Raw genomic sequence first — 20,963 nt, 5'->3', positions numbered from 1 at the left:
TCTAAGCTAGTTAAATCCTGTCTACATCATTATAATCATGTTAGTATCCAAGTTTCTTCACTTGGTAGCTCCCAAACGAACCTACAATCATAAAAAAGTAATTGTTCCTACAACAAACTCTATCAGTGTTTCACCTAAAACGTTCACAACGTCACCACGTGTGATTCGTGTAAAATAGTGATAGTAAACGCATGGGATTTGTACTATTTTCAATGTCAATATCTTCATTCCGAGTGCCATAAATATCGCACTGTTCTTGCACAGAAACTAAGATTGACAATTTTGTTATATTTACGTCTTGTTTCGCACTAAAATCCGGTTCTATCATCCTCGCCTTTGCGTTCAATTTCACTACAGATGCACAGCATCGCCTGCCAACAACCCAAGACTACGCGCTGAACACGTGAGGCAGAGAAGTTGCCTGTATTGCAGGCGCTACACTAGATCGTCGTTTCTTCGACAGCAGCCCTCTTCCAGATTTATCTCCAAAGCTCTCCCTTGCACTTCAAAATTAAATATATGATTGATTATATTTTTTGATGAATTTATCAACGTCGGTAATTTCAATGAATTAAAACAACTCATCCTACAAAAATAAAATAAGTTGGCGAAGAAGCGTTGCGTATCATTTGTGGAACTAAATTCTAAAATATTGTGTAGACGAACTTCGACTGCCAGCATTTTGTGAACTTCATTTCGGAAATTTGTACTATATTTATCGATTTTCAACAAGGAAATAAAGCACTAAAGATAATTTACTTTCTCGAATAGCAGCATTTGTACTTTGGAATGTGTTTTGTGGAAAGTCTATTTGAAATAGAGTGTTTTAACTGAGTTAGTCTCTCTTATTTCTAGCAGATGCGTATGTGGGATTTACGGCGAACGAAGCTATAATGAGGCAATTTCTGCACGCCATTCATTTATCAGTGCACATTCGATGAGCGACAGGTGAAACCCGCACAGCACGTAACCACAAGTTCGGTTCACACTTGGAACATCAACTCTGATCAATCACTTTGCTGGATTTAAGGTAAGGAGGAAGTTTACTTTTAACCAGCAACACAGCGGTGGTTAGGAACAGTAATCTATGTATGTTAGCCACTAGTTCCAGGTACGCTGTTAGTCCAGACACGCTTAATTACTTGTACAACTCATGTACTCACTACAGAGTCACGGAGATTAGTCAAAAGACAGACAATTAACACACAGACCACGGTGTCAACTCACCGTCTACGTCACTGTTGACGTCACTATCGGTTGCGCCGGCGAAGACCAGGAACTCCTGCAGATGCTTTGGTAGCTGACTGACAGAAGTACCCCCACCACCGACCCCGTGACTCGCCCCTCCACCCGATATGACGTAACAATTGTCTGTCCCACTCTCCGTTTCGTTCTGTGTCCCATCATCGAACACTTCTTCGCACTCGAGTCCTAGCTTGTCCATTCTCTCCCGCACTTTTCCCATGAACTCGTTCTCCAGCTGCTGTACAGTTGCGGCAGGGGCGGCGTCTTTTCCCTCCGACGCCGGGGCTTCGTCACGTGGAACAGATGACAGTCGAATTACTTTCTGTCGTCGTCTCTGAGATCTCTCTGCGACTTCGTTCATGTACTCTAAATACATCTGTTGCCGGAAGATCTCGCCACCTGTCACTAGAGATTCTACAGGAGGTGGCATTGACTTTGGTCGTTGCAGTGATTTGCAATGCTGATGCATCTGCCTAACGTTCTTCTCCACTTCAGTTCCCTTGCGTCCTACAATCGATTGATCGTCTTTCGATACTCGTGTTGTGACACTGCTATTAATAATCGCAATGTCTCCTTTCTTCGATATTCGATAATTATCAGCATCGAATCGACGTTCTACATGCTGTTCTTCCTGAACGACAATCGATTCCTGCTTTTGTTCTTCTCGTACAGGAACGAATATTTCTTGCGTTTCCAATTCTCTCTCTGTCGATTTTTGTTTGCTTTGTTGTTGGGGCAGTGGAGGTCGTGTTTTGTTAACCATCTGTTGACGTTGCTGTCTCTGCTGTAACAACTTTAACTGTTGCTCGTGTCTTTCGTCATCACGTGCTGAAGTTGGCAGCATTGGTGGTTTTACTAACTTCTGTTCCGGTTGGTACGCCTGCTCTAATTGTCTCTCTGGCAAAGAGAATCGTCTTTCTAAAATATCCCTTTTTAATTTCTGGTATTCTTTCATACAGCTGATTTCTTTCTTCTGTGTTTCTGGTTTAGGTGATGGGTCCTTAATGACCCGTCTAATGGGTCCTGGTGAAGACTGTGTACTCACACAAGCGCTGACGGGAGGAGTCGAGTCCTTGCTTTGTGTACCACCTGTGTCTTTATTGGTTCCGCCACCATAACGAACCAGGTGAAGCCAATCAGAGAGAGAACGCACTTTAAGTCTTTCCTTGTTATTCTCATCACTTACACCCTGTCCGTTCCAAGACGAAACATTCTCTTTCCTATTTCTGCTTCCTTCAATCGTATTCGACCTTGAAGAAGTCTTACCATAATCTATGGATTTTACTGTTGGCGACTGCAGGTCGCTGTCACCGGAACTCGGACTTGGGTGACTGGAAGGTCTTTGCTCGAAGTCGTTTTGATCGGAAGTGCAGCAGAACGTTGCTGGTCTTCGGTGTTGCTGTAAGAATCCCAGCATGGCGACCTGGTGCTCGTACGCTTGAGGCAGAGGAGGTAACGGTGGTGGACTGCAGGAAGATGATGGAGGTAAGTGTCTCGTTTGCATTTCTTGAGGCTCAGAGGAAGCTCGGAGAATTGCCAATAGTCGACTTCTACTCGTATCATAACCTCTCTCTTTCTCTCCCCCTCCTTCCTTTTCCTTACCCTCATTTATTCTTAAACCTAGTTCTTTTCTCTCCTCCACGTGTGTACCAACTAACCCGCCTATTACCTCCCTCGTATTCCCCTTGGAGTGTATTTTTGAATCTAATGACGCAAGTAAAGTTCTAAACTTTGAAGGTGGTATGGGTTCAAAAGCTGGAGATGTCTCCCCACTCTCTGCAAATGCCTCAGACGATGACGCCGGTTTCCGACAGCCACATTCTCGATGAAGACACTTATCGCTGGGACAATAATTCGGTAACGGTGTTTCATTAGATATCCCAGACGCTCTTCTACACGGCGGTGGATGAGGATTCTCATGATATCCACGCCTTTGGATAAACTTGCGGTGTAAATCCAAAAGATATCCGGCTTCTTCCGGTGTCGGTACTTCACCTTGATAACTTCGTCGTTGTGAGGGTGACAGACAGACCATCAAATTTGGGTCTTCCTTAGTAGGCATTCCTAACCAGTCGTTCTTTGCTGGAGAAGGGGAAAAAATAACAGGTGGGAGAGGGGATTTCACTGACTGGTCTCTTAACGTCGTCTCCTGTTGCACGGATGAGATATCTGGCAAGGAGCCAGACAAAAGGGGTTTGTCCTTGGCTCTAAACGCGACGGAGACCGGTGGAGTACAATATTGCATATCGACGTTCACACATTTGTTATTGTCATAGTTTTTCTCAGGACTTCTCAAAAGAACACGGATTCCCAGTACATTAAGTAAATGAACCCCACGCGGCAGGGACATTACCTTGGCAACAGAAAGGTCTTTTAGAGTCTTTGGAGACACAGACATCTTGCTATTAATTTCTGTCTCAGTTCTAAATGTCGGGGAAATATTTTTCTTGGACTCTGAAACATTTTCGTGACTGTGATTTTTAGGTGTTCTGTTTCGAATGTTCAGAGGAGAATATATTTTATTACGCACTGGCTTGTTTTCAGCTACGGTATCCTCAGCGTAAGACGAAATATCTGCGTCTGAAGACTGAGGTGAAAATCTCCCGGGGCAATAGACAGCTGTCCCGTGGGACCCTGCGTCACTACTCGAAGACCCAGGACGAGATCGATTTGTTGGAGTAATCGAGTAGAGGTCATCGACACCATCGTCATCATCTCTTAGGCCTTCGTATTCCCCAAAAACATTATTCGACCTCTCTTGTTCGATGCTCTGCTTCTGCGCGGTACTTGCCGATTTTAAAGCCGGATTGTACTGAAGAGCTTCAGGATGTACACTATTTTCGGAGTGACCAAACTGTGTACCTTCATTCAACATTCTAATGCGTGAATCGATTTGGCACGGAGTTCGGAAAGATTCATAATTTGTTTCACGTGAGCGTTTGTCATGAACCGCTTCAATTCCGTGCCCTGTGATAGTTTCTGGTGACATGCGAGGCGACTTCGAGCCTAAATCGCTTTGTTCTTTTCTTGTATTTGGATTACATCCCAGTTCTTTACAATATATATCGCTAATAGACAATGTTGCGTCTGCCTCTATGTGAGGCGGAATCTGGGGAGATTTCTTATTAATTTCCCTTTGAAGACCAGTATCTTTTTCAATGCCGTCTGCTTCTTTTAACGACTTAGTCTCAGTACTCTCTGAAGTCAACTGCGATATAATAGACTTTAATTCTCCATTATCTATGCTTTCTCTTTGGGGTAATAGACATAAAATTCGTTTAACAATATCGACTGTTTTAGAATTGGAATTTATTTGTGGATTATCAACAATAACGGTTTCAGAAGCAACTTTTCCTACTTTTCGTTGTTCTATAGACTGATGATCAGTTTCTACAAAGGACTTACTTTCGTGACACCTTACATCACTAAGGACCTCCTTAATGTTTCCGTCGTCGTTGACTTGCGCTGTGCTTTCTAATTCTGAACTACATTCAATTTCGGGCATGCTTTGCCCAGAAGACTTTGCCTCATCTTCCTTGTCCCGTTCTCTTCCGCTGTCAACTATTTCATCACCCTCTGTGATCTGTTCCGTAACTCTATTCGGATCGTCGTTTAATACACACGCATGCGTGCTGTCATAATGTCCGGAGTCGCTGTAAGGAATTACGTTGGGATTACGTGGTAAACTCATTAAATTGACAAATTCGACGTCTTCATAAATATCTGATGAAAATTCATTTACACAGTTCGCTGATTCTTCTAAATTAACAGGAATGTCCGAATTCCTTTGTTCAGTTGTCAACACTGCCTCTGTGTTTCTATGAAATTCCACATTTTCGTACACAGCGCTTCCTATACTGGTCTTCGAAGAGTTTCCTTTGTCACCACCCGTTACGTCTACGGTATTTCCTGCCCCAACAACGGGAAACTCAACCCCCTCGTACAACACATCAGGGTCTTCCTCCTCGGCGTCAGCATCGTCTGCAGCCTCTCCTTCGTTTTGCTTCGTCGCTTTGCAACTGCTGCTACTGGTACTGCCACTGTCCTCTTCAAGGTAAACGATCTCGACAGCGTCCTGCATTTCTTGTGTCCTTCCCCTCTTCCACGTACCCTTCACGTCCTCATCGTCACTGCTTTCCGCCAGTTCAACCGTTACCCCCGTACCTCCCCCACAAACTACCTTGCCCGTTCCCTCCCCGTCGTCGTCTTCACTATCATACTCCTGTGTTTCACCAACATTTTCCAAAGTTTGTTCCATCTCTTCAGAGAAAACATCGATACTAACCTCTTCGGAAATAATTCGCGTTGTCACACGCCTCGATTCGTTTTCTACCCTCTGGTAAACACGACAGACACTTTCCCCATTGCCCATACCATCAGCCTCAACTGTTTCCGAATAATACAAAGAGCGGTTTCGAATCCCAGACTCTGCACTTCCCATAACATCAAGATTCTCGCATCCCCCTTCATCACTCTCAGAACTAAGATACAAGAGCTCACTCTTTTCTGGAATGAAGATAGCTTCTTCCCACGCTTTGTCCCGTGGCCTGTCTTCCAGAACCCTTGCCCCTTCCACCCGCTTCTCGCCGTCACTGTAGTCACTGCTATTCTCCTCTAGGATCACATCCAGTCCCCTCTGCAGACTGCAGTAAGTCTCCAAAGGCGCTCGTCGCCTTCCCCTTCTTGCCGCGTACATCTCTTCTATCGTGCTACCATCTTTCAAAATGACACTTCTAGCTCGAACTGCTTCTTTACTGTAATCCGCCAGATTGAGGCTGTGGATGAAACGTCTCAGGGTTTCCTCATCCTCTGCATCAACCAGAGGACGTGGATCCAACAGTTCCTTTTCTTCCTGAGACAGTTTTGTATTTTGTACTAAGACAGGACTATTCGTCATGAGGCGACGTCTTTCATCTCCACCCGGCACTACGCCTTCCGAAAGTCTATCATCCTCGCGAAATGTTCCTGTGGAGGGCAGTTCTACCACTTCTTCCCACACCTCGTCTCCCACTGCTTCCAACACAACAGCCTTGCACTCCGGCGAGGACTGTTCTGAAATGAGACAGGCGTCTTTCTGTTGATGCAAAGGCCTGCGATCCGTTATCTCTGCAGAGACTTCTGAAACCCGAACTACACTCTCATCTTCCGAGGCAATGTCGCTTTTAACTGAAAGTGTGACTTCTGCGTCACAATTCACATCAGCGCATAGCGTCGGCTGTGAATTGCTTTCTGTTGTCCTGACGTCGCCCGACGCAAAAGGCCCTGCTATATCATCATCTCGACTCGCATCTGCCTTTGTGCTACATACTTCAGTCACATCACTGCATTCGAAATGTTTTCTCACATAATTAGAATCTTTGGAAACTGAACTTTCCGATGAAAATTCACCTTGTTCATGACCATAAATTTCTGATTTACAAGAGTTCTTACCAATTCCATCTGATGTCTTCATCAAAACGTCCGAAACAGTTCCGCGAAAGTTTACACCATCTGTGATTTCCTCAACGTCCTGATGATTGCCGGGTGATATAAGTTCTTCCACTGTCACTGAATCAGCAGGAGAACGTCGACTATTGGGGCATTCATCGGATAAACCGAATTCTTTTGCACACTGTAAGTTTATAATGTCATTATCGGAAAGTGATACATTACATTCTATTGCTTTGCTGTAAAAATTCGAATCTTCTATTTTATCACCAGTTATACTATTCTGCTCTTCAGCAACATTACTATGGTCAGTCTTCATGTCTGAGATGTCCACAGCTTTCACTACAGTGACATATCTCCGGTCTTTTAATTCTGAACTCGGCACTCCCGATTTCAAAGAGTATTCCGCTGTTTCGCGGCAACAGTTCCGTTTTCCATCCTCAATCAAAAACTCAGTCCTGTCCGCACTACTTCCCCGTACATGTTTGCCATCTGACAACAAAACATTTTCACAGGCTGCCATACATGAAGAAATTTCTGACTTTTCACATTTATCCTCATCTTCATTTATTTTATTTTCGTTTTCTCCTCGACCAATAATCGATATGTCAACTTCCGTAACATCCTTCTGGTGATGAACGTCTATCACATTTCCAGTGTTTGAGGCTTCTGAGCCAACGTCTACATTCGATTTCTTTCCCTGATCAATTTCCTGGACTTGTAAACTTTTCTTCAATCTAATATCAATTTCGGTCATTTCCTGTTCAACATTATCTCTCAAAATAGTACGTCTTTCAGACACCTGTACATTTCCGGTTCGTGTGTTTCTAATCTCATCAGATAGTTTACCTTCAAAAGAAAATTGTTCCTTTTTTATTCCTAATCTGCAAGTCGACTTTACATCTACAAGTGGTGCAGCTTTCTCGCCTTTGTTACAGTTCAAAATAGCTCTTGATACGTCTTCCTTTCGAGTACCTTCCAGTACACTTCCCTTCCCAATAGCAAGTGACGCGTCATTTGCATTGTCACCAACTTCTGAAGACGAACCTCCTGCTGACAATCTGTTTTCATGAACAATTTCACGGACACTCTCCTTAATATGAACGGACGAAACTTCTTCCGTGATTAGTAGCTTTTCAGTGACAACATCCTCTGTATCAACCTCAGATGTTTCGCCTCTGTGAGCGTTATCACCTTCAGCTTTCCCGCCAATATCTGACATCGTTGCGTCCGTTTCAGGTTCCGTCGTGGACATCTCCTTATCTAGTTCTTCCGCCTTCTGTTCCGTTCCTGAAACGTCACTTTCGACAACGAGAGCGTTCCCCGCGCGACACTTCCGTCTGCTGTTTCCTCTAGATCTTCTGCGCCTGCGCGACTTGCTACCAGTACCTTCTAATGACGTCACACTGCGCGATACCTTGCTTGCCTTACGTGTGTCTGTGATCGTGTCTTCAGGCAGCTGAGACTGAGGTGTGCTCTGTTGTCTTCGACGGCGACGCTGTCCTGAAGTTGAGTGACAAGAAGGACGAACACAGGGAGGAGAAAACAAAGAGTATTTCTGTTTTAAAGTTACATTTCTCAGTATTAATGGGAACTATAAAAATACTGTTAATGTCAGTCGCACACGACACAATACCTGATTAGTTGCACATCTGGGTGGAATTGGCACATATTAGTAAGCCTGCTGCACACGTGTTATCACTCCCAACTGAAATCGGTCGGACTTTTACAAAAAAATAAATAAAGTTTTCTGAAGCTGTGTACGAGCTGTATCATTAACCAAAGAAATGCAGAGAAAAACAGTGCACTGACATTGGACAGAAGTAGAGTTCGAAGGCGATTCAACTTTAGACATATTATACAGTGAATTTATTTATGTTCAGATTATCAGCGTCGAATCATAGGATTATTTAAAATGAATTAATTGTAAAGGACATTCAAGTAAGCGATAAGTGCCTAATTTCAATAACTATCGCGGCAATTGCCTGAAGGGACCAGGAAAACCCTCAAGACAGCCGGATCTTCGGACCCAGATTAGAGCCTCGGACCTCCCGAATACGACACAAAAGTAACAACTTGACTGCAACGTTCATTTATGCAAGGAAAGTTATTGGAAAACATCACAAGATACTTAAAACAAGGTCTGATTTAGATTATAAATAAATTAAGCCTATTGGCTTATAAAAATCGGTAAAATTTTGTAACCTTGGAAGCGCTTTTATAAACCAGAGGGCTTCTGTACCACCCATGAATCCTTTACGTCTAACCAAACATTTCTGGCGTAAAATTAAAGCCACCCCCGTTACATGTCATCGTTGGCATTTAGGGGGTAGGAGGTGTAGTTCCTACTATTTCTTGACCTCGGTCAGCAGGACGGACCGGCCGGCTTTACCCCCGGGAAAGGACCCCGGTACCCATTGGACAGGAGGCTGGGTGGGCCTCAGATCCCCAATATGGACGCAAAGGCTAGAAAAAAAAATCCTATGCCTCGGATGGGAATCGAACCCAGATCGCCCTGCCCAGTCACTGTACTGATTGACCTATTTATGGTGTCCTCGGTCAAATTCAATACGATGACTGTCCCGAGACACTTCGTGGCCCTTCTCATTTCTTCGTAACAAATGCCAGGGGAAAGTTAACAAGTCAGGAAACACATGCACTGCGTAGAAATTAACGTTCACTCCGTTACGGTCCTTAGATTTTAAATTCCTGAATGCTGACTTTAATTTGTCTTCTAAGCTGCATAAAACAGGAGAAACGAACGAGTTAAAAACGTGAAAATGCTTATATATTTTTTACTCTGAGTCCAAATGTCCTCGACTGTAACACGTGAAACCAAACGAATTTCATTGCGATGTTATGACAAAATCTTCGAAAGACTTGATCACTTAAAAATGCGTTTCCATCTTCAACAGATCACCAGTGACCCACGAAGTATATTTTTCGTTTGCATATTATCTATTAATATTATCATAATTATAATATTATAATTTCTAATTAATAAAATGGTTTTGTAAATAAAAATATTCAGATATAAAAGTATACATTTAAATTACTAGAACCATTTTATATCTTAAAATGTAAAGTTTTAGTCATAAAGACAACGTTACAGACTTCTGCTAGAGTGTCGACCAATCGATAAAAATTTGTAGATGTTCCGTATTTTGTCAGGTAACTTTATTATTACTTAGTACTAAACGGGTCTTGTGCCGTTTGGTCACTGGGACCATGGGTTCGAATCCCTCTCAAGCCATGGATGTTTGTCCGCGTGTCCTGTGTTCAGGTAGTGGCCTTGCGACGGGCCGATCCCTCGTCCAAGGAGTCCTACCGAATGTCTATAGATCAAGCCAACGAAAAAAAAAAGTTTTTCTCAGTCCATTCGGACGAATATCGGTATAGTACCGGCGTACTAAAATAGACCACCGCTACAAACCCATTTTTTCAGTTCACCGTATACAATCCTTTCCCGATCTAAATCGACGTTTCAAACCTCATCAGTTCATATAACGTTATAAAATAAGAAACCAACCTTCACGTCACGTTTTGTTCTTGTCTGCGCAAATTCACGTATTTGTATCGTAAACAATGCGATAAAACTCGAATATTTAGTACAGCCTCGCAGATCTGAGAGTTTACATGCCAAGACAACTAACGGTACCCGAGACAGCAATAGTCAAATGGGCACAGGGGGATGGATGACACTGTGTAAGCTGCCTGTTGCTTTTTTCGCGCTGGGAACTTTCGGTAGAACTGAGAGAATGTTTGTAGATACAAAGTCTTCATGTACGAGGTCTGTTCAAAATGTATTGGATCTTAATTTTTCCCACTGAAACAAATGAAGCACGGAAGGTGTCCTCCGGTTTGGGGGGGGGGGGGGCCTTCATGCGCATGCGTGAATTTTTTCCCGCCCGCAGAGAGCGCCAGTCGCTGGCCAGCCTGTGAGTGAGTGAGTGCAGTGAACGCCCTTCGGATTTTAACCTACACGTCACCATACCTTAACAACCCAGAAGACAAACATCGATAAATGTTTTATAGCAACACACCATAAAGACGTACAGAGAAATGAAAGTGAAGCTCACGTGATCTTAAGTCTTCAGGAACCGTCCGGGTAAAAAGCTTCCTGGCCCCATTGGATAGAAGGCGAGTAATTGTCAGGGCAGATTTGGACGTGATTAGGCCTGCGTGTGTATGTATTAAACGCCTGTTCGTGAAACACTGTGTTTGAGGGACGCTGCCAGTTTTACCGTCTGTCTGTCTGTCTGTCATCGCTGCTTCGTCGCAAACGTCTATATACATTCAGCCGACCGGACGCTTGGAGCCCAGCCATTTTCAAAAACAAACACCAGAGTTCTAGGAACAATGTCGTCAGTGCCATCTATTGCAAAGGCATAACAACTAACAGACTACTTGGTAGTGAAATTGCGAGAGTTCGATTACACAAATACAAATAATGCAGAAATCGATTAATTGTTAACGACCTGCTCACATCGACTGTATAGGTTAAGCTGTTGACAAGGTTAGTCATTCAAAAAACTGAGTCAGAAGAGATTTGGTACGAATTAATTATGGTCTATAAGTTATATAATTTATATGCACGTAGGAAAATATCGTTAGAATAGGTAGTCTGTTAGACTGTACCTACTAGTACTTGATGAATAGACTGAGATTCGAAGCGGCAACCTTCCGTTCACGAGACGAACTTCACAAATGTTACAACTACGAGGGTCGCTCATTAAGTAATGCCCCACATTTTTTTTCTCAGCCAATAATGAAGATAGAAAAGTGTACTTTTACATGCTTGAGATTTGATGTTTCTCGCGTTCGTGTACGGAGTTTCAAATGATTCCAACCAATGGCGGAGCTGTAGTGAACTGTTAAAATGTCGTCTGTGAACGACTCTCGTTACAAGCAACGAGCTGTAATTGAATTCCTTGTTGCTGAAAAAGAAACGGTGGTGAACATTCATAAACGTTTGTGTGCTGTGTATGGAAGCTGTGCAGTCGATAGGAGCACCGTTGGTCGCTGGGCTAAGAGAGTTAAAGCTTCAGGAAGTGAAGAAACCGAGCTCCGTGATCTGCCGCGCTCTGGGCGTCCTGCCACAGCCACCACTCCAGACATGTTGAACCGCGCGGATGCCATTATTCGTGAGGATCGGCGCGTCACAACTCGACAATTGGCCCAACAGCTTTCAGTCAGCAATGGAAGTGTAATTGCAATTATCCGGGCTCTTGCATATTCGAAGGTGTGCGCAAGATGGGTTCCACGAAGTCTCACAGCAGACCACAGGATTCAAAGGAAAACAATTTCTTCTGAATTGTTGGAGTGTTTTGATGCTGAGGGATCATTACAGGTGACGAAACCTGGATACACCACTTTGAGCGGGAGACAAAAAGGCAGTCAATGGATTGGCATCATCCTCAATCACCGAGAAAGAAGAAATTCAAGACAACTCCCTCCGCCGGAAAAGTCATGATGACTGTCTTTTGGGACAGTGATGGGGTCATTCTTGTGGATGTGATGCCAAGAGGTGCGACCATCAATTCAAACGCGTACATCAGGACCCTGAAACCCTCAAGAAGCGTTTCCGACGAGTTCGGCCTCACAAGCATCCAGCAGAAATTTTGCTCCTGCACGACAATGCACGCCCTCACACAAGTCTGAGAACCCGGGAAGAAATCACCAAATTGGGTTGGACGGTGCTGCCCCATCCACCCTCCGACTTCCATCTCTTTGGGCCACTCAAAGATGCTATCCGCGGAACAAGGTTTGAAGATGACGAGAGCGTAATTCAAGCAGTGAGGACATGGCTACGTGCACAGGACAAGAGCTGGTACCGGCAAGGCATGCATGCACTTGTTCCACGCTGGCGTAAAACCGTACAAGTTGATGGGGACTATGTGGAAAAATAGTATGTGTAAAGGAAACATTGATTTATATTGTCACTAAATTTCAGCCATCTTGAATAAATATATTCTGAGGAAAAAAATATGGGGCATTACTTAATGAGCGACCCTCGTATTAATATTTATCAGTATTGAAGCGAATTTCGCTATTTTCGTAAATAACCCCACAACAAACATTTTATATCGGATACTCTTCAAGTACACCACAATAAAAATCTCCAGGGTTCCGTTCCCATTCGCGATACATTCGCTCCGATCTCATAATCTTTCGCCATACTGGCATTGTTAATAAAAATTAATTTCCTATAGCCTACTGATCACACATAGTTTCACGAAAATCAGTCAATTAGTGAATCATCGTTCGCAACTACATCAGAGAAACAGACGGAGAAGTTCTACTCTGTGTGAGAGAATTCTAAATAATGCACACGGCTCCTTCGTAAGACTCAAAATTATACCAAACAAAAGACAGAACAAATACGAAGTTTAGGAGACGAAGACTGTAATACTTCAACTTAGACACGCCACCTGGTACCAACACATCTGCTTCAATGGTAACAAATGAACCCACAGAATTAGTGATACTGTGATCACCACTCCTGCTTCGCATTTAGGGGATTCCCGGATTCGAACCCAAAACGAGATATCTGCTATCCTATTAAGGTATCAACAGTACCTTATAATATGCCACTACTCCTTTCTCATTAACATTATTATATCTCAATCGACATAACACAATGTACGCAAAGAAAATGAAGTTGTTGAATAATGATGACCAAAGGCCTTCGGTCGCCAAACAGTCGAAAAGAATCTTGTGGAAACTGTTGCACAAAAATCCAACCGAAGCTGTCAGTGAAGATCGGATTTCCTCACTCTTTGCAGAAGCGTACAACGAAACAGCGAGTGTGGGAGGAGCTGTTGAAGGTCTCGTGTGTTCATTTGCCCTTACAAAAAGATGTCGTTCCTGACAAAAGGTACTACGACGTGCTCCGAGTTCTGTTTCAACTGTTGCTCAAAGTAATGACGTTACCTCTCAGACAAAGATTTCGAGTAGGACATCGGCTCAGAAAAAAACCACAACATAGACAACTTACCCAACTTCTGTCTAAGGTTATGAAGAAAGTGTTGCCAGTCAAGAAATAATGAAACAATTTGTGAATTTTGTTCGAGATATCAATCGAGAATTGTGGCTGGATTTGTTACCAACTTGATACAATGAATTGGGTGTTGGTGCTTTCGGGAAAAAAAATGCCTTTTCGTGAGGAAAACGTGTACCATTTGCGGTAAAATTTAGATCAATATTTTTATATTTAAAAGTCTTTGTCGAACACATTTTTGCTTTCTGGAAAACTTTGACATAACATTCCTGTGTGTAATACTTCATATTATATCATAAACATGTTTTAAAAATTGTATTTTTTAATCCTGAGAATCCACACAGTAAAAAATTGTCGAAATGTCACCACCGTACCCTATACAGCGGAATCTGTCCAATCAAAATGGAGGTGAAAGTACCCAATCATACAGAGCATACTTAGTAGGGAACAAAGGACAACAAGAATTCAGGGCGCAAGAATTCGGTGTTTCTGAACGAGATATCTCGTTCGTAGCATGAAAAGAGGAAAACAGCGAAGAGATAATATAGACCACTCATGAAAAAAATATCTTCTACGGGAGCATGTCAAGGCAGATAAGTAGTTTATATAAATACAACTAAAACACGACACTGAAGACAACTGGATTGACGTAACCTCCCCATACAACGTTATAAGTCTTTCTGTGGTTGGCACAAATCAGGCTAATATAGGTAAACTGGTATAAGTTTGGACACGGCCACCAGCTTTGCGCGCACAGCTGCAACGTCCGACTTATGATCACAACGCATTTTCAACTTCTGCGCACTCAAGGTCATGTGTAGTTGAGATACCTTCAAGCTGTCATGCAAACAACATTTTGAGTCACATGGGCACGCGTGTGTATTCGCCATCTTACTCCGACGAGTGGGGGGGGGGGGGGGGGGTCATTGGGCCACTCTCGCAGAAGCTACTGGCTGTTAGCAAAGAAGCAAGCTGTTAGGACTCACCATGCTCCAACAAGATGAATGTGCTCACCTTTCGAGTCTGTTGTGGAAACAGTGGAGCTCTCCTTCACGCCCCCATTCTGCCCGTCCTTGAGGTCTCCTGTAAACAGAAACGTGACCACGTTACATCACGTCTGCTGGCTGCTAACACCTGCTCCACTACGTAATGCGTCATCGGAATCATCAGGCAGGCGGGGGCGGGGGGGGGGGGGGGAAGGAATGTTTACAACAGCACTGTAGAATCAAGGAATACGAAACAGATCGAGTTGTTTTGAAAAACAGGCCTGACATGGTAATTACGAATAAAAAAATATATAAAATTTCGGTACTTGTTGGTTATCGGGTCACATCGCTTTAAAAATAAGTTAGGTTAGGTTAATGTATGTGGATAAATGACATATACTTGAAAGTTATCACTGAAATATAGTTTCATAACGTGATTATTCGCACAGTACCTCGCTTTCGGTAGTATTCCTTCAACCTGCATAAAAGAGACAGAATCTTCCTCACCGTTAGGTAGATCCCAAATTTTTAACATGGTACCGAACAGCAATAAGTAACTGAACGAACTAGCCGATAACAACAACCGAGTATACGGGTATTCTGATACGCATGCGCAATTTTCCGTCCAATCCAAGTCCAGATATTCGACTCTCCCGTTTTGTGTCCCGATAACCCACACGTACCAAAATTTGCTTACTGATGTAGCAATTCCATCAGACAAGAATTTAATACAGAAGGAGTACGAAAATAAATTAAAATACAAAAACTTAAGCACCGAAATTCAACGAATGTGGAACATAATATTTTGTCATATCGGTAATCACTGGAGCCACTTTGAGTCGTAACTAAAGAACTAATAAAAATCTAGAAACAACTCCAGGAAATAACTAAGTAGATGTACGATTTGAGGTTTTCACAGCGGTGAGTATGAAGATTTCTGTCTTCTGGGTTGTTGCGCTGTGTAGTCTGGTCGATGTAACCAATGTTTCAGAGGTCATACTGCCTCCGTCATCAGAGTATGAAGATTTCTGTCTTCTGGGTTGTTGCGCTGTGTAGTCTGGTCGATGTAACCAATGTTTCAGAGGTCATACTGCCTCCGTCATCAGAGTATGAAGATTTCTGTCTTCTGGGTTGTTGAGCTGTGTAGTCTGGTCGATGTAACCAATGTTTCAGAGGTCATACTGCCTCCGTCATCAGAGTATGAAGATTTCTGTCTTCTGGGTTGTTGCGCTGTGTAGTCTGGTCGATGTAACCAATGTTTCAGAGGTCATACTGCCTCCGTCATCAGAGTATGAAGATTTCTGTCTTCTGGGTTGTTGCGCTGTGTAGTCTGGTCGATGTAACCAATGTTTCAGAGGTCATACTGCCTCCGTCATCAGAGTATGAAGATTTCTGTCTTCTGGGTTGTTGCGCTGTGTAGTCTGGTCGATGTAACCAATGTTTCAGAGGTCATACTGCCTCCGTCATCAGAGTATGAAGATTTCTGTCTTCTGGGTTGTTGCGCTGTGTAGTCTGGTCGAGGTTAACCAACGTTTCAGAGGTCATACTGCCTCCGTCATCAGAGTATGAAGATTTCTGTCTTCTGGGTTGTTGCGCTGTGTAGTCTGGTCGATGTAACCAATGTTTCAGAGGTCATACTGCCTCCGTCATCAGAGTATGAAGATTTCTGTCTTCTGGGTTGTTGCGCTGTGTAGTCTGGTCGAGGTTAACCAACGTTTCAGAGGTCATACTGCCTCCGTCATCAGAGTATGAAGATTTCTGTCTTCTGGGTTGTTGCGCTGTGTAGTCTGGTCGATGTAACCAATGCTTCAGAGGTCATACTGCCTCCGTCATCAGAGTATGAAGATTTCTGTCTTCTGGGTTGTTGCGCTGTGTAGTCTGGTCGATGTAACCAACGTTTCTGAGGTCATGCTGCCTCCGTCATCAGGGCGATTCATCTCCCTGAAGACGGAGGCAGTATTTGCTCAACTGATCAAAAATTCCCCTGCTTTCATGGAACCCAGACATTGATTACAGTGTTCAGAACAGCCCGCCATTCGATTATCATCATCATCATCAATCCCTTAGAATGGGATTTACTGATACTGGATGTACGAAGTTATTAATTATTATTATTGAAATTCTATCATCACATTTTTGTAATCCGCGAATGTTCTTACATTGCTGTTGGCTCCAACTAATGCACTTTATAACCACCAGCCTGTTGAGTGTCAGCACTAGTCCTGTAGTGACTAAGCAGCTTGGATACTTTCACTGTTCTTTATTTACGTTTTATTTTGGTTTCAATACAGATTTCAACTGCTGACAAAAAGAGAGATCAGTTGATAATGAATCGGAAACCATGTACAATATATCCTGTTCATTACGATGCTAAATCAAGAGTTTTTACTCATTTTGTCACAATTACATTACTGTTGTTATTATTAACGTCTTAATATAGTTCAATGTCACCAAAAGATCGTCTCATAACAGAAAGAGCGATCGAAGTTACGTGACAAACGGACATCATTTACAGTACACACACAAAGCAAGGTAAGTAGCAGGTATTAACTGTTAGTTAACAAACGAGTCAGGAGTTCAACTGTTAATACATTTTTGGACAAAATATTTATGTAATAAAATTATTTTAACGAAATCGTATTACAGAATTTTGAATCATGTCTGCTGTCTTCGATTTCATAAACACGAATGTGAAAGGTTCAATTTGTGAATCTGTTGGTCACTAATTTATGAACCATTCAGAACAGCGAACCGTCAATAACGATCGAAGGTAAACCAATCACATGTACAGATTAAATTATAGAATTTATCAGTCGATATAAACTTTTCAGTATGAATAAGATTCAAATGAAACAAACTGCATAGATGAGAGTGCTTGAGAAGGTGACAGTCGCTCAGCTGGTCAACAAATTTCTTGTTTTACATGGAACCAGAATGTTCATTATCGTATTCACAAGATTTCGACAATGGCGACAAGATGAATTTAATTCATATCCTCACGCAATAAAAAAGAATATTAATATTTACACACATCCATCACCAACTTCTCCCCCAACCCCCGAAAAATTTTTACAACTTAGTAATGCGGTAATATACTCGGGATGTAGCGTGTTCAAATTCCATCTCGATCGACGGCTATTCATTACTGAGGTTCCCGCTCGTTTCCTCTGCATCTCCAAGCAAATGCAGTGGTAGTTATACTGTGCTAACATAACCACCTCCTTCCAAATTCCTTTGGTTCGCTTATGCATGAACTACAATGTGATACTTCAGGTTCTGACGGCAACAAATATGACGATCACTATGTAAGACTAGACGTTCTCACAGCGGTGAGTATGAAGATATCCGTCTTCTGGGTTGTTGCGCTGTATAGTCTGGTCGATGTTAACCAACGTTTCAGAGGTCATACTGCCTCCGTCATCAGGGCAATTCATCGCCCTGATGACGGAGTCAGTATCGACCAGACTACACAGCGCAACAACCCAGAAGACGGATATCTTCATGACGATCACAGTCTTCTGGTATGTGGCGTCATGTAGTACAGTGAAATTTCTATAATCGTCCTGATAATGGAGGCAGTAAATACCTCTGAAACGTCAGTAATATTGTACAGAAATACACAGGAAAATATCTTAGAAGACAGTCACGATACTTAACCACTGTAGATGATACGTCGTCGATGAAAACCCTCGAGTCACTGTCCAATATAAACCCAAACAGCTGATGATATTCAGTTAGCGTCACTTCAATGGAACAGCGAGTTTTGAAGCAAGGACCCCTATTCGGCACACGAAGTACGTATTCTTCCCTAGATACATGAACTTTCTGAGGAAGGTCGAGGGTTCGATTCCACTTACTTCGCAGTCACGAACCCAGACGGACCCTCACTGGCAGCAACAGCTTGTTACTGATGTCATCACCGTTCCTGCATTACGTCCAGCACCAGAGGGCGTAGTCATTCGGAAGGGCACAGGAAGGAAGTCAACCGGCAGAAAGGTAGGGGGTGGGGGGTGGGGGGGGGAGCTAGAAGGGCGTAACTAAAATGAATGAGCTCTGTGATCCATAGCGGGAAACTGGCGTTCACCTCCGTGCAGTGTTGACGGAAGTCTCACGAAGCTATGCAGTCCGCCCAGAATGATTCGTCTTGCTGGTTGCTGCCCTTAAGGAGACAAATTCGTCCTCTTCTGTTCTCCGTTATGGGTTGTGATGTAATTACGTTTCTTTGATAAATCAGCGAACAATCAATACTTTACTAGTTTTGTGTGACAGCTTTACATTCCCTTCGGCGATATGGTATACTATATTTATTTACTTCAATAAGGGTCTATTTTTATAGGAACGTAAAGATAACGACACGAGCCCTTACCGACTTTTCAGAAAATATTATTCAACGTTTTTCAATATTGACTCCGAGCTCGTCCGTTCCACGAACGAGTCTCGCCCAACTTACGTCTCCAACGATATTTTTCCTAAACTGTTCCATTGAAATACATTGAATAATATTTTATGAAAAATCGGCAAGGGCTCGTGTCGTTATCTTTACGTTCCTATATAAATATACCTTAATACGGTCTAATACAGCGTGGTAGAACTGGCGGCCTACGAAAGTATATGTTATTTTTTACTAGTTAGTACAACCAGTTTATTAAAAATAATTGTTGCAGGGGCAAATTTAAAATAATATACAACTCTATAGTAGTTTGTGAACATTTAAATAAAATTTATATTTCAGCATAAGCAATTGTAATTTGTCATTTCTGAATAAGTATTTAACGACAATGCGAAAATAGTGACAGTAGGGTTTTTTTGGCCCTTGGGCCCAACAGGAAAACTGTTCTGGCCCGAGCAAGGAAAAAAGTTGGACCACCCTGGTCTAATATATCTCTTTCCTAGATTATGAGACCTCTGCTCGCTGTACTTAACACTCCAAGACTAAAATGTGAAATCCCACGATGCAAATGGGTCAGTCTGACGCGCTCTAAAATGCTACAAAACAAAAGCCTGCTCCAAATGTGGATGTACAAAGTAGTGCAGGCGTATTGGAGTCGAGGAGGTACAAAATCGAAACTTTTTAACTTTACATTAGACCACAGATTAATACAAAAACCAATTATACTCGAGTGACAATACTGTAAGCATACAAATCCAGTGGATTCCACAGGTACATGATTTTATATCAACTTAAATCGATATGTCAGTCGATGTGTCAGTCGATATGTCAGTCGAATGTCAGCCGATGTCAGTCGATATGTCAGCCGATATGTCAGTCGATATGTCAGCCGATATGTCAGTCGATATGTATTGCCCCTGGGGAGTAACTCAGACTGAGGGGGATATGAGAAGAATGTTCTGTGGAGGGTGTCTGCAGTAGAAGGTCAAAGAACACGGACAACATTCACAATGAGAAGTTTCGTACACTCTGCCTATTACTTTTCGGTAATTCAGAACAGTGACATAGACAGTTCATGTGCAACAGACGAAAGCAGGAAACAGACACAAAATTTGGTTTAAAAACTTCAAGAGGGAACTTGACTTTGAGGAAGGTATACTTAGATATGGGCTCATACCAGGTGATTCAAAAAGGACTTTACAACTTTGAAAGTGTATAGAAATTTATTCAGAAGGCTTACAGAATCGGTTGAGGTGTCATTTTGTAACAAACCAAATCAAGTTTGACTCACGTTGTGCTGTAGTACCGAATTCCGTCACCGCGAGCGCAAGCGGCAGTGTATTTGAAAACGGCTCGAAAATTTTCTCATACCACAGTTAGACGAAGATGGCCAAGAAGGACGCATTCACTTCCAGCAAGATGGCGCACCACCTAACTACCTCTCAGAAGTCCGGGATTTCCTCAATAACCGTTTCCTAGGTCGGTGGATTGGTCGAACAGGGTCGATAGCATGGCCACCTCGTTCTCCAGATTTGGCACCTCTCGATTTTTTCTTATGGGGTTTCATTAAAGATCGTGTGTTTGTTCCACCTTTACCTGCCAATCTCACTGAGCTCAAAGCTCGAATCACCGCCGCAGTTGCAGAAGTGACACCGGATATGATGGATCGTGTTTGGCAAGAAATTGATTTCAGGTGGGATGTCTGCAGTATCACCAATGGCAATCACATCGAACCAAAATGACTGTTTGAGGTAACACTTGATTCATTTTGCTACAAAATGACACCTCAACCGATTCTGTAAGCCTTCTGAATAAATTTCTATACCCTTTCAAAGTTGTAAAGTCCTTTTTGAATCATCTTGTATAATGAAAGACTGAAATAACTCGATTTTTTCCAGGAAAGGGTCCAGTAAAA

At 42.7% G+C, this 20,963-nt stretch overlaps 1 protein-coding gene across 1 annotated transcript in view; it reads right to left on the bottom strand.

Annotated features, from left to right (window-relative positions):
* LOC110833768 (Cbl-associated protein) overlaps positions 1 to 20,963 on the bottom strand; it is a 230,632-nt gene that overhangs the window by 106,400 nt on the left and 103,269 nt on the right. Inside the window, exons 6-7 of the mRNA XM_087358416.1 lie at positions 14,687 to 14,755; positions 1,228 to 8,175 (exon numbers count right to left, since the gene is read on the bottom strand). Of these exons, the coding sequence (XP_087214542.1) occupies positions 1,228 to 8,175; positions 14,687 to 14,755 (7,017 nt within the window). The remainder of the gene's footprint in view (positions 1 to 1,227; positions 8,176 to 14,686; positions 14,756 to 20,963) is intronic.

Source organism: Zootermopsis nevadensis, unplaced genomic scaffold (assembly GCF_977971745.1).
Source record: "Zootermopsis nevadensis isolate Lab colony 2312 unplaced genomic scaffold, Znev_1.0 Znev_ptg000030l, whole genome shotgun sequence".
Lineage (NCBI taxonomy): Eukaryota > Metazoa > Arthropoda > Insecta > Blattodea > Termopsidae > Zootermopsis > Zootermopsis nevadensis.
The sequence above is the reverse complement of the archived record's forward strand: the minus strand, read 5'-3'. Positions and strand labels throughout refer to the sequence as shown.